The sequence below is a fragment of the Haemaphysalis longicornis genome, unplaced genomic scaffold (assembly GCF_048455015.1).
Source record: "Haemaphysalis longicornis isolate Haplotype H1 unplaced genomic scaffold, Haemaphysalis longicornis Haplotype H1 scaffold_1, whole genome shotgun sequence".
Classification (NCBI taxonomy): domain Eukaryota; kingdom Metazoa; phylum Arthropoda; class Arachnida; order Ixodida; family Ixodidae; genus Haemaphysalis; species Haemaphysalis longicornis.
Window position 1 is genome coordinate 364,686,565 of NW_027526203.1, and position 13,310 is coordinate 364,699,874.

At 49.9% G+C, this 13,310-nt stretch overlaps 2 protein-coding genes across 2 annotated transcripts in view; both read right to left on the reverse strand.

Moving 5' to 3' along the window:
- LOC144171173 (uncharacterized) overlaps positions 1 to 202 on the reverse strand; it is a 166,043-nt gene extending 165,841 nt beyond the window's left edge. Inside the window, exon 1 of the mRNA XM_077700968.1 lies at positions 97 to 202. Within this exon, the coding sequence (XP_077557094.1) occupies positions 97 to 99 (3 nt within the window). The 5' untranslated portion in view covers positions 100 to 202. The remainder of the gene's footprint in view (positions 1 to 96) is intronic.
- A 7,277-nt stretch (positions 203 to 7,479) lies between these two features.
- LOC144160187 (uncharacterized) lies at positions 7,480 to 13,310 on the reverse strand. Its single transcript, XM_077691765.1, has 3 exons — positions 13,304 to 13,310; positions 10,024 to 10,475; positions 7,480 to 7,851 (listed from the first exon to the last, which is right to left on the reverse strand). Exons 1-3 carry the CDS (start codon positions 13,308 to 13,310, stop codon positions 7,480 to 7,482), a joined length of 831 nt encoding a protein of 276 aa, XP_077547891.1.

The window sequence follows — 13,310 nt, forward strand, 5'->3', positions numbered from 1 at the left end:
TTTATCATTTTAAACAACGACGACACCCCACCGGTTACCTGCGGGCGCCAAAAAGCTCTCGCCGAATTCTGGGTCCGTTTCGGGCATACAGCTTACCATAATTGTACGGGCACGATTTTCCCCTGTCGCGTTGATTGCTACGAGCTTCGGCCAAGGAGCTGGAGACCACAGACTGGCGCGCGACACCACGTCCAAGGGTATTGTGACGTCGACCCGAACTTGTGAGCGCAGCCGTCAAGGCCATGTTTCCCATCTAGCGACCGAACACGGCAATAAAACAACGCGACAAAACCGCTTTGTGCGGTCAGCTGTCCAAGCTTTTTTCCCGCCGTTGACGCCATGCGCACACACGCTGGTATCGGGGACAAAGCGCTCCTAACGCTGTAGGGAAGAAAGTTTGCGGATGAACGCGATAAGGCAGCGAGTATTTCCAATGAAGGCAGACTGTAGAATGGCTAATAGGTAAGCGGGAAGGCCTCAGCAAAAGCCCGAAGCAGCTGCTTGCTTGGTTTTCTCGTTAATTCAAGCTGCTTTGTTCGCAGGAATGGGAAATCCGTAGGTGAGCGAACCGAAAATGCTGTCAACTGAAATAGGCAACGTATGCTCCACATCAAGCAATCCTAAAAAAGGGAGGAAAATTAGAAGAAAAAAAAACGTGCTTGAAATGTCATCATTGAAAAAGAAATATGGGTAAGTCGGAAGAAATAAAGTACCTTTCACGAAAGTATATTAATTTTTTTTTTTTTTTGAACGCAAAAGGATGTGTGATGAGTTATTGTAGAAGTTGAGACAGGCTGCACAAATTATTTGAAGCACTGAGTTCTATCCCTCCTGGCCCAGCTGTAAAAGAATTTCTAAGAGCTAAAATCTTTCCCACTCCCCCCATCCTTTTGGGTGGAGTGGGACATTACTTGGGGGGGGGAGGAAGGGGCGTATGGGACGTCTGTAAAGTATTGGTCCCAACATTTTCAGTGGACGTTATAATCCAATAGTTCAACGCCAAACTCATGGTGCTGCCACAAGAGCAGCTTGCTCAAGAACTTAATGGCCTGCACACGCAGGCAATAAACAACCACCACGTCGTTGTTTTGCAGTGGCTTCCATCTCACTGCGGTGTGGCTGGCAACGACGAAGCCGACAGAGCTGCTGCATCAGCGCATTTCAGCCCAATTATTACCCCAGTGCCTTTCACAAGGCAAGACGGAGTGAATCTGGCGTCATCGCTTGCCAAGAGTTCTCAGCGATTGCTGTGGACAGACCCAAATAATACCTACGATCCGTTGCACACAATAGACCCAGAGTGTCGATTTCGGATGCCAAGCGGTCTGTGCATGCGAAATGAAGCTGTCCTGCATCGAATACGACTTAATGTGGCTTACATTAAGCATTTTCTTTTTAAACTACGTCAAGTTTCCTCACCTCTGTGCCCTACCTGTACAGTTCGCGAGGACCTGAAACACGTTCTCTGCGCATGACCTCGCTACGAACTTGAGCGTACCACGGCAAAGCTTTCTCTGGGCCTGCCCGCGTCCGCCCAGATCTCTTCGAGTCACCTCCTTGGGCCCTGGCTTACAACCGGCATGGCAAGTCACGCAACAAAAGTGCTCTTAACGTTCCTCCGGAGCACTGGACTTGTCAGTGAGCTATGAACTCTCAGACAAATGACTATATCGCCTGATTGTGTGTGTGCCTTTTGTGTGCGTCTATGTGTTTGAGTATTCATGTGTAAGTGAGAGTTTTCATTAATTTCCACTACTGCCCAGCGCCCGGTACCCTGTACCATCAGGTGTGGGAGTGCCAAAAGACACCGGACCTGCACCCAATCCCCAACCCCTCTATACAACAGTGGACGGCGTGGTTGACCAGCAAGGACCCTACGTTCCAGCTTGACCTGGTGCAAAGGGCCCGCGCAGCAAGCCGCAGCCAGGGGATCCCGGACTAGGGATCCCCTCCACCGGGCGGGTGCCCTAACAACTGCACCTGTTGTTTTAATAAAGATTTGTTTCATTCATTCATTCATTCATCAAACCTTGCAAGTCGGGCGCTGACCTCACTTGTCCATTAAAGATGTTTCTCTCTCTCTCTCTTGAAGCAAGGTTGCAGACGCTTTGCTCCTCCGATAGTTCTTGGTGCTGGAAGCTTTACCACAATGTCCGTCATTGGCACAGTCCCTATATCTTCCTAAGGAAGAAAGTAAAAGTCTGCGCAGGATTTTTTTCTTTCTTGCGCAGGAATTAGACACCGACGTCAATGTTGTCATTGCTCTATAATCCACCCGTGTAATATGTCAGAGTTTTTTTTTTTTTTACCAAACCTGACAAGAACAAAGTCACCTTTCGTCACTTGAGAAGCTCCAATTGGGCAATGCGCCTCAGAAACGTCGCACCTCTCATCGGAACCTGACATGTCACTCTCTGAGTCGTCGAATGCTATAGAAAAAGTCTCTCCTCCAGTAAAAAAACACTAATCCTTCTGAAGTAGCCGTTTCTTCTTTGGACGGGTAGTGGCAACAGTCATAGCTGTGTTAAGAATTCTTCTTTTTTCAGTGTCGTGCAAACCTCTTTGCAGCCTCTTGTTCAATCGCAAGATTCTTTGATGTATCTGTAAGGACTTTTGTCCTGCCTTTCTTTCTTACTCTTTGCTTTGTGTTACGCGGAGCAGCCTTTGGGTAGAGCCTAAGGTCGCTTCTAACAATTCGGCTTAGAGATGCAGTTGGCGCAGACGCTGCTTTATCGTCAGTAGGCGTGAAGATATCTGAGGATATGTTTCGAGCTCCACCGGTGTTTGTCTCAGGGTTTGAAAAAAATTCCAGACGGCTTGAGCTGACATTCGTTGCACGGGCGATGGTCGTTGTCTGCAGGGACACCTCTCCTCTTGAGGACACCACGGGTCTGTCAGACTGATGAGCTCATGTAGTCATCCAAAGTGAAGGGCTCGCTATTGTATACGGCCAAATCCTCGTTCTCTGAAAGCCTGAAATTGTGTTCTTTTTTGTCACTGTTAACAAATAGTGGATTTGACTATAGTTCTGCGACATTGTGAGTGGAAATGGCTTTTCCTGGGGTTATTCATGAGCAAGTCATTGCAAACAGCGTTGTACCGAGATTTAAATTGTCCGGCAGACACCTCGAGTGGCTGCAGGCGGTGGCTACATTGTTGGGGGAAGGTCAGCAGGATGACGCCGCTCTCTTTAGCCTTGTTGATGATGCTGATGCTGACATGGCTTTCGTGATTGTCAAGAATAGGAAGAATGGGTTCTTCCTTCAAGCACTTTGTATGACTCACAATGTGATTTAATCCCAGTAAAAAACAACTCGCTGGATACCCATCCCAACCTGTTTGCCAAACCAAGACCCCCGAACTGTTCGATGCCTGAACTCTGTCGGAATGTTTCTTTTTGTATGGCCTTGGCATCTTTCAGCCTGCGTTATTTGATATAATTTTTACGAATGCACATATTTATGCAGTTAAAATATGAAACAAAAATGACGTCACCCAACGACAAAAACATTTATTGGCAAAAATTCTTTCGTTAGAGCTAAACTTGTTACTGCACGAAGTACGACACCGATGCGTGTCTCCGGAGACAAAATTGTATCAGCGTAGGCAGGGCGGTTTAAATCTGAGAGAGGTTGCCCATCGACCACGTCCTCGTCGAAATCCTTCCTCATAAGCCGCAAGCACCAAGCCTCTACACACTGAACAACCTCTATCCGCAATCGAAGCCCTACTCAGCGCGGTGGTGCGGCCCATTCGCAACAACCCATGCTTACTCCTGGGTGATTTCAACGCACCTCACGTTACATGGGGCTATCCCCACGCCTCCAAAAAAGCTACGGCTTTGCTACAAGCGACACAGCACCACCACTTCACCCTGCCGAACGATTTGACCGAGCCAACACGTCTACGCACTAGCGTGACCCGAGACACCACACCGGATTTGACATTTAGCCGCAACACCACCGACCTTGTATGGGATCAGCGGCCAGATACTTTAGGCAGTGACCACTACATCATTTCTCTCACCGTTCCACTCACCAGTGTCCGTCGCAAAACGGGTACGGCGCAGCTCACTGACTGGCAAGCCTTCCGCGAAGCTCCACTTCCAACCATACTGCCGACCGATAACCTAGAACAATGCACGCAACAACTCATTGATCTACAAAACTCTCACACTAAGAAAATCACGCTCACTCAGGATCTACCGGCAGCAGACAATCTTCTCGACCATCTATGGACGGCACGACGTGGCCTACTCAATCGATGGCGCCGAAATAAACACAATCGCAAGCTTAAACGTTGTATTTCGTAATTACAGAAGAAGCTATCAAATACGCCAAGCAACTACAAGCCCAAAACTGGTGTGGCTTCTGTGACTAAATGAATAGCGCTTTTACAACCAAGGAAGCTTAGCACATCCTACGCCACCTACTGGAAAACACCCCTACCAAAACTGCCTCTTCGCAAAACATAGCCCGACTTATCCACAGCCACTCTCAACCGCCTGATCAGCTACCTTCCCAAATACGTCACAAGCTATTCGGACCCCCATCATCTTTGACACCTCCCTTGCACCCTGACTACGCCGGCACCCCCAATCCTCAGCTCGATGGCCCTTTAACTAAGGACGAACTCAAAAATCACTCACCCGGCTAACCCGCACAACAGCACCCGTACACGATTTTATAACGTACAAGCTACTTCGTAACCTTAACAACGACCCCTTAGAATCGCTCCTTGCCTGTTACAACCACCACTGGACTAATGGCACAGTACCGCCACAGTGGTGCCACGCAGATATCACTTAACTTCCAAATCCTCACAAACCCATCACTTTTGACAACTTACGGCCGATCTCCCTCACATCCTGTGTGGGCAAACTGCATCTGGTGACTCGCCATCTAACGGACTTCCTTGAAGACACCAACCGGTTACCTCACACCGTGTTCGGGTTCCATACTCACTTCTCGGCGTAAGACGTCCACCTGCAACTCGAAGAACGGGTTCTCGACTGCCTCAGCAAAGTACACCCCAGTTCTGTCTTTGCTCTTGATATACAAGGCGCCTTCGATAACGTAACTCGCACAGCCATTCTCCGCCAACTTCAAACCATGGGCTGCGGATCTGCCACAAATAACTATGTGAGAGCCTTTTTGACAAGTCGTACTGCCACTCTTCCCATTGACCCTCACCAGACAGAGACCTTTCACATCCCGGCAAAGGGCACTCCCATAGGCTCGGTTGTTTCACATAGCGCTCACGGGACTCCCGACAGTACTTGGACAAATTCCCCACGTGTCGCACGCCTTATATGCAGACGACCTCACCATATGGTCCAACACAGCAAGATAGTCTACGACAGGCAATCGACACTACGCTCCAATATCTCCAAACCTGTGGTCTCTGCTGCACCCCATCAAAATCCGTCTTACTCGTCCTCCGAGCACGAACCTGGGGCCGCCCACCAAACCCTACCTCATGACCCCTCACTCACTCTCAACGGGAAAGCAATACCCACCGTCAAAACCCTCCGCATTCTGGGAGTCCACTACCACCACGATGACGCGCACCTCCCCAAACTTCTACAGACAGCCTCCCAACTTACAAACCTAGTTCAACGAATATGCTCTCGCCGACACGGACTCAAAGAAACAGATAACTGCCGCATCATACAAGCAATGCTTAAAACCACAAGAACATGCCAAGATCGATGTCCTAAAACGCAAATCTTATAAGACAGCCCTCGGCCTGCCCACTTTCACTTCTACCAACCGTTTATTGAAACTGCGTCTACATAACACCCCCTCAGAGATTATTGAAGCCCATCTCCAAAACCAACTACAACGCCTACAATTCACCCCCTTCGGTCGTCATCTGATCAAAACGCTAGGCCGAAAGGTGGTACAAACTCCGGATTCGCCACAACGCATACCTCCATCAATGCGACGCAACATCCATGTACTTCCCATACGCGTCGTATGCACCCTACATACAACGCCGCCTGTCGTCAGCACCGTACACGCCTCTGTACCAGAAAATACGGCAGCGATCCGACCACCCTCTATACGGACGCCTCTCCCTACCGTCAGCGACCCGCTCAGGCCGCTACTGTTGCCCGCTTCGACAATGCCTTCATCACCTCGGCAACTGTCTGCACAACCTCTACTACCACGGCCGAAGCAGCAGCCATTGCCCTCGCAATGACCCAAGCTACAATTAAGTTCCAGCATAACAATAATGTCTGACTCACAAGCTGCCTGCCGTCGTTTTGCTGTCGGACGAGGCTCGGGTCTTACCCTGGCCATTCTTTCTCAATGCCCCCCACTGCCTCATTCCCGCACAGTGTGGACATCCAGCCACACTGCCCTCCCTGGGAACGAGGTGGCACACGCCACCACCACCGGGCTTTCCCAGAAGAGGCCAACAACGCAGTCAGTATTGCAAACTCCCTTACAACCCTCTCCCAAACCGACACTTAAATACTCTACCACGACGCACCTATCCCCCTCCTCACCCTTTTATTTCTACCGCAGACGCCCGCATATGGCGCCGACTTCAAACCAACACGTATTACGTGATTAATCACCTCCATCTCCACCACATCTCTCCTACTAACTATCCACTTAACTGCCCCCAATGCTATGAGCCTAACATCACAGCTAATCTCGTCTGGACGTGCCGCACCAATCCCTCACCACCCAGATCCCCTACCCTTGAACAGTGGTAGTGCGCGTTGCAGAGCTGCCAGCTCGAAGACCAGGAGGTCCTGATCTCTCGGGTGAGGATGGCAGCCGCGGCACGCGGCCTACCGGGCTATAGGATGGCCGCCCCCATCTCCTCTTTTTCTCTCCTACCCCGTCCCTGTTGTTTCAATAAACATTTTCTCTCTCTCTCTCTCTCTCTCTCTCTCTCTCTCTCTCTCTCTCTCTCTCTCTCTCTCTCTCTCTCTCTCTCTCTCTCTCTCTCTCTCTCGGAGTAACCTATCGGTACCGATAGCTTAGCAGCGGTATGTTCAAGCATGAAGGCGGTCAATCCTCGGCAGATCAAACAGCGTACCGTATTTGCACGATCCTAACGTCCGCTTTCTTTTTCGCTAAAAGTAGCCTTAAAATTTACGTGCTCGTTACAATCGGGCTCAAGACCGAAATCGGCTTTCAATGTTCCCCGCTTTAGTTTTAATGCCAGCAGGAGCTGGATAAGCAAGTTTATGAAGCACAATAGATTCCTGCTGCATCAGTTACGTGCGTCAAATAAAATGTCTTCTGCCAGGTACATCATGTCTTTTACATCTGCGCGGTAAGACAGTCGTTAAATTATTTGTTAGAATTTTCACAAGTAAACGTACCTGCACGGGGCGTGCTAGAGTCGCGCAAATGCGGCATATCCACTGGATGCATGCCTTGTAAAAAGGTTGCTTAAGGCACGGAACAAGTGCAAGCCGAAAGAAGCCGGGGGGCATGTTTTTTTTTTTTTTTTTGTCTATTTCCCAGAAACCGAGGTGCAATTTTCTTCGGCTCCATCGTCGGTGGAGACTTCTTTGTCGGAGCTTTCGAGGGTCCCCCCTCTGCCGCCGTCCCAGCTGGAGGCGGCCCCTAACTCCGGCTTCAGCAGCAGCTTCCCGCTTGACGAGCACGTGGCGAACGAGACCGGCAGGACGTCGAGCAGGGCCGAGCCCATGTCCTGGTCGCTGACCGCGTCCTGGAGCACCTCCTTCACCTCTTGCGACGCCAGCTTGGCGATCACCTGGGTATTCTCGCGGATCACCTTCTTGATGACCTTCGTGGCCAACCACTTGAGCACCGCGGGAACGCCCAGCAGCGACACCACCTCGAAGTTGCCAATGTTTTCTACCTGAGAATTTTGTAAGGAGAGATAATAAAAATAAAAAGGCGAAACAAAATAAGAGACAAAGCGTTTGAAATGTCGGATACATTTTACACGACAGCAATGAAGGGGAAGTAGGATCGACTTTATTGCCCATGCAATGAATTTTAGCCTATGCTGACGCAACAGGCATAAGCTGCAGAAGTAAGCACCGGCGCTTCGCCTTGATTGGTTGGCGGAGACGTCAGATGCCGTCACTATTTACAAATCCTACGGCAGTTACTATGGTAGTCTGAAACTGTCGTAGAGCGTCCCATAGACCAGTGGATATTGCAAAAAAAAAAGCTGTGGTTGATTCCTCTGTTATAGGAATCAGTAAAACACGAAAGTGAAATGTGCAGCAAAATCTGCAGCTGAGCATGATTTGCGGGTCGCCGGCTGTCTTGTGGGTGTGCTTGGCGAGTGACGTCCTGCTGGCAGGTCGCTTCGGCAAAGGTGTACTGGCGTCATTTCCGTGACGGATATGACGTCAGTGAAATCTTGGTGTATCGCGGCATAAAACACTTTCGTGTTAAAATATAAAACCCGAAAACGAACAACGCTAAGTATAACGTATCTTTAGTACTCAAGGTTGCTTCCCCGCAAGAAGACCCTGTGTGCAGGGGTGCACCCTTTACAGGCCGCTTGCTTCGTTGTATTGGCGTCACTTCCGTGACGGATATGACGTCAGGGAAATCTTCGAGTATCCAGGAATAAACCACTTTCGTGTTAAAAGAATAGTAAAGGGATGACCAGCCATTATCTCATTGAGCTGAGCGCGGCTAGCACCGCGGTTGATCACGTTATTGAGCTACATCATGACTTGACCTGGTCAGGTGCGCTATTGCCATGGCTTGCGATTAAAGTGCTTTCGTCCTTTTGTGCCGCGACGCCCCCCCCCCCCTCTTCTATTCTGAATCAGGACGCTGTTTGGTTACAAAAATACAAAGTAGTCCGACGAACTTGGCCAGGTGCAATGGTTCCGGGAATTACATTTAACGGGGTACTCCGCTTAAACTCATATACTCTTAGTACACTCCCTGTGATGCCAATAGAAGTAAACAATAGTTAGGCCGTTTAGCTGTGTGCGCGCTTAGCAAAGCAACGAACGCAGGGGAACGGGTTGGGCGTCGTCCGAAAGTGCTCAAAGCAAAATATGCTTTGAGGAGAGTGTTAAGAACTATGGGTTAACTCTGACTGGAGCACATCGACCCACCGGGGGCCCATTTTCTGCTTTGACTCGTTATACGATATCAGAGGTTCAACACACAGATTTCACACTAAACCGGAGAGGTTATAATACGCTCCCGGCTGCGGATGTAATTCCTTTTCTTAGGTAAAAGATGTTAAAAATACGCCCCCCCCCCCCCCCCCCCCGTTTACCTTTCGTCGCTGAAAATTGCGCCAAAAAGCAAAATTGTCCGAGGGACAGACATTTTGGTGAACCGAACGCGAGATGCATTTTAGAACAAGTCAGGTTCAGCCAACGTTACTGTATATAGGGTTCAGCAGCCCATATAACGAGCAGGCTGCGTATTGGAGGAGCGCTGCACGTGCTGTAGCATTAGTGGTTGGTGTAGGTGGATTACTTTAGTCAGAAGTTAACGCGTTCAGACCACTTAGGCCTACAGCATAAATGTGTGAAGGGTACGATACTAAGGAAAGGCTGTAAAGTTACTTACGGCCGATTTTGAGATAAAGGCGTCGTACTATTAGATTTAAATGTCGGGGTCGTAGGGTTTAATTACATTTTAGTGTCTTTGCTTCGTGGAAAGGGGGAGATCGGTGTTACTTTTACTAAAATACGAACAAGTTAAGCAAAGCGCGTTTAAAGAATTGCCAAAAACAGAGCGTGGAATGCATATTGCATACATGGGTGGGGCAGCAAGTGGTTGAATCTAGCGACAGACAGACAGACAGACAGACAGACAGACAGACAGACAGACAGACAGACAGACAGACAGACAGGCAGGCAGGCAGGCAGGCAGGCAGGCAGGCAGGCAGGCAGACAGACAGACAGACAGACAGACAGACAGACAGACAAAGTTTTCGCGTTTAGCCGAACAAAAAAAGGACTACCGTCTTTAAAAACTATAGCGCTAATGGAAGTGCATATAACCCGCCCCCAGCTTTCTCGCTTGGCTTGGTGTCGGGACGTACGTGGAGCGACTGGATGTTGGGGAGGCCTTCCTGCAGCGTCATCAGAACGTTCATGACGACGCGCTCGAAGCTGAGCCCCACCTGCCCGCGGAAGCAGGAGTAGACGAAGTCGCACTGGAACTTGACATCGCGGCAGGCGACGCTCGAGTGCAGGACCAGCTCGGCCGGTAGCTCGCCCCGCCGGCGCGGGCTGCAGCGCATCAGGGCGTCGCCTTGGCGGAACACGCTGTTCAGGTTCCAGAAGCGCGGCGAGAGCACGCGCGCATCGCCCGCCATGAAGTCCGGCAGCGGCACGCGCCCCAGCCGCTCCTGGATCACGGCTCGAGCCCGAAACTCGCTCAGCACGTTGTCCATGACGCGGTTCGACGTGACCGGGTCCGCCTCCACCAGGACGTCACATCTGCGTGTGGCGCTTGCCCCGGCCACGGACTCTGGGGACGGCTCAAGGCTCACTGCGTGCGACCCCCAGAACACTCATCTGTGGCCTGCTGGCGCGAAACCGTCCCTCGAAGCACTCAGGTCGCGATTCTCTTGGTGTAAAGCGTACTATCGCTAGTGATGATCTGCTTCCACTGAGAGAACGCAGGTGCTGTAGTCTAGGCGTTAAAACTGCGACCCATATCCCAATTTAACCCGCTCCCTGCCAGTAGCCCGCTCACCCCGCTCCTCCAACCCCACCCTTTTTAGCTGGTGACCCCGGTACTTTTGTGCAGGATTGGGTTTTGAGTCATTACACGGGGCACTATTCATCACTCCTAGCTGCTGGCATTTAAAGCTCGTTTATTTTGCACAAGAGGCTACAAGCATACAAAATAATTCTGCAGATGATCACGCGACTGTAATAAAACTTTAAGCAACAGCCGTAACTACTATACGACGTGCCCAGAATCCTATACATGGTTTCTTCTTTGGCCTACTTCACCCCTTACACCGCAGTATTGGGTCACTTGAGTATGTTTTGGTAAAGCAAATCCGCGAATGTTTTTTTTTAAAGCGAAGCTTTCCATGCCTCACTGATGGCGGCGTTCGTGTGAGTAAAACGCACTGCAGGAAAGTCACCCTTCCACAATGGGTTTCCCAAAACGATGATGATGATGATAAGTGGATGCGCATCAAGCGGCTTAAGAAAAAAACGCTTCCCATGGTCGGAATCGAGAGTGGGTCCTCAGCGTTATATGAAGCCGACGTCTATCCGACTGCACCACTCCGACATGGTCGAAGCAGCTTAGATTTAAAGCGGAGCTTTCTTGGTCTCACCGATGGCGACTGATGGAGTGAAAAAGTTCACACGCCCCTTCGTTTAACGACAACGTTGGTTGACATGCGAAGCTTTCTCGGCAGATGGTGAAGGCAAATGGTGGAAGCAAAGTCAAAGCCGCAACGATCAAAGTCAAAGCATCAATGATCAAAGTCCGAACCATCAATGATCAAAGTCCAAACCCCAACGACGCAAGCTCTAGCCCATCAACGATCAAAGTCCACAACCCGAACGACAGCGAACGAATCCGCAACGAGAAAGCTGAGTGTTTCAACCATCGCTGTCGTTAGACGAAGGGGTGTTTGGTATTTGGATTGCGTGAGAAAGAGAAAGGAAGCACTTTATTGAGCTTTGCGCGATTAGAAGGCTGTTGTGGCTGCCAGTTTATGCCGGGCAGCGCCGTCGGCGGCTCTGGTGACCAGGGAAATTCGGGTCTCCTGGTCTGAGCTCGCCAGTGCCTCCTCCCACTGCTCATTGGAGGAAATGGGGGGAAATGGTTTTTGATGCATCCCCATATGATGTGGGGAAGGGTCGCGAGGGCTCCGCATGCTTTGCAGTTTGGTGAGGGGTAAAGGGAAGGGTGGATGAGGCTGAGCTTGGCCGGGTTCGGAAAGGTGTTCGTTTGGAGGAGTCTCCACGTGTGCTCTTGTGCGGGTGTGAGCAGCACGTTGGCTGAGGGCAGTTTTCTGCGGGAGAGGCGGTAGTGCATGGTTATTTCTTGATATGAGACCATTCTGTCTCTGGCGGATCTGGCACCATGGTAGGGGAACGTGCTCGCCCCGGCTCGGATAGTACGCCCTCGAGCCATACTGTGGGCGGCCTCGTTACCCTCCAGGCCAACGTTACCAGAATAAGTTTGTTCTAATAACGTTGCTCCAGGCCAGCGTGCGCCGGAGCCCATACGAGTTCTACTGGGGATTGTGGTGGATGCTGTTTGATAATTTTGGTTGCCTGCGGCGACAAGAGGCCTGCGGCGAAATTTTGAATGGCCGTCTTAGAATCGGAGATTATGGTTGTAGGGGTTGGCCTTTGTACGAGCGCTAGGGCTATAGTCGCCTCTTCCGCAGTTGCAGGGTTGGAGGTGAGAAGAGTTAGGGAGGCGTGAGCAAACCATCGGTGTCGTTAGACGGAGGGGTGTTCGATATTTTGATTGCGTGAGCAAACCATCCGTGTCATTAGACGAAGGGGTGTTTGATATTATTATTGCGTGAACAAACCATCGGTGTCGTTAGACGAAGGGGTGTTTGATATTTTGATTTCTCGCAAAAAATGGGTGTCGTTAGACGAAGGGGTGTTTCATATCTTAATTGCGTGAGCAAACCATCGGTGTCGTTAGACAGAGGGGTGCTTTATATTTTGAGTGTGTGAGCAAACCATCGGTGTCGTTAGACGAAGGGGTGTTTGATATTTTGATTGCGTGACGCCACCTTCACACGCTGTAGTAAATCAAAGCAATGAGCTGTGTGTAGTGGCAGCTATTGCAGAAAAGTATTTGTTGAAGCGGGAAATTTCCAACTAGCGTGTTAATCTGTTAAGGAGAACGAAACATTAATGGTTCAAATTAATATGGATATCCTCTACGAAGTACGTAAAGTGGTTTCTTTAAAACTCACAGCTTCATTTCTCGCACGCACGTGCCCTTTCTAATTAAATGAGAAAAAGTAAACTTGGATGAGAAATTACTGGGGCACAGAGAAATGCCGACTGCTGTTCGACATATTCCTGATACATTATATGTATGTATATGCTGCTCGGGTGCACTCGGTGGCCGTAACTTAACTAAGCGTAGCTCGTGGGCCAGCGCTCGCTGCACAGAAAACTGTATCAAAGAAACAGACGAGGAATGTAAAGATAAAAGAAAAATTAGAAGCATAGCTTAAAAAATGGACACTTTTTAACCCACTTTTGCGGCTCTTACACGGGACTGAATGACTAGCTTTGTTACTATTTTCAATTGGCTTTTCTGCGGCTCATGTCCATGGTGTATAAAGAAGATCAGTGCAGTTAATCGCACTGGCTTACCTGCCAT

Coding starts and splice junctions, on each gene's coding strand:
- LOC144160187 (XM_077691765.1), bottom strand. Junction 7,852..10,023: donor CCAACATCCAGTCGCTCCAC/GTACGTCCCGAC, acceptor CAAAATTCTCAG/GTAGAAAACATTGGCAACTT.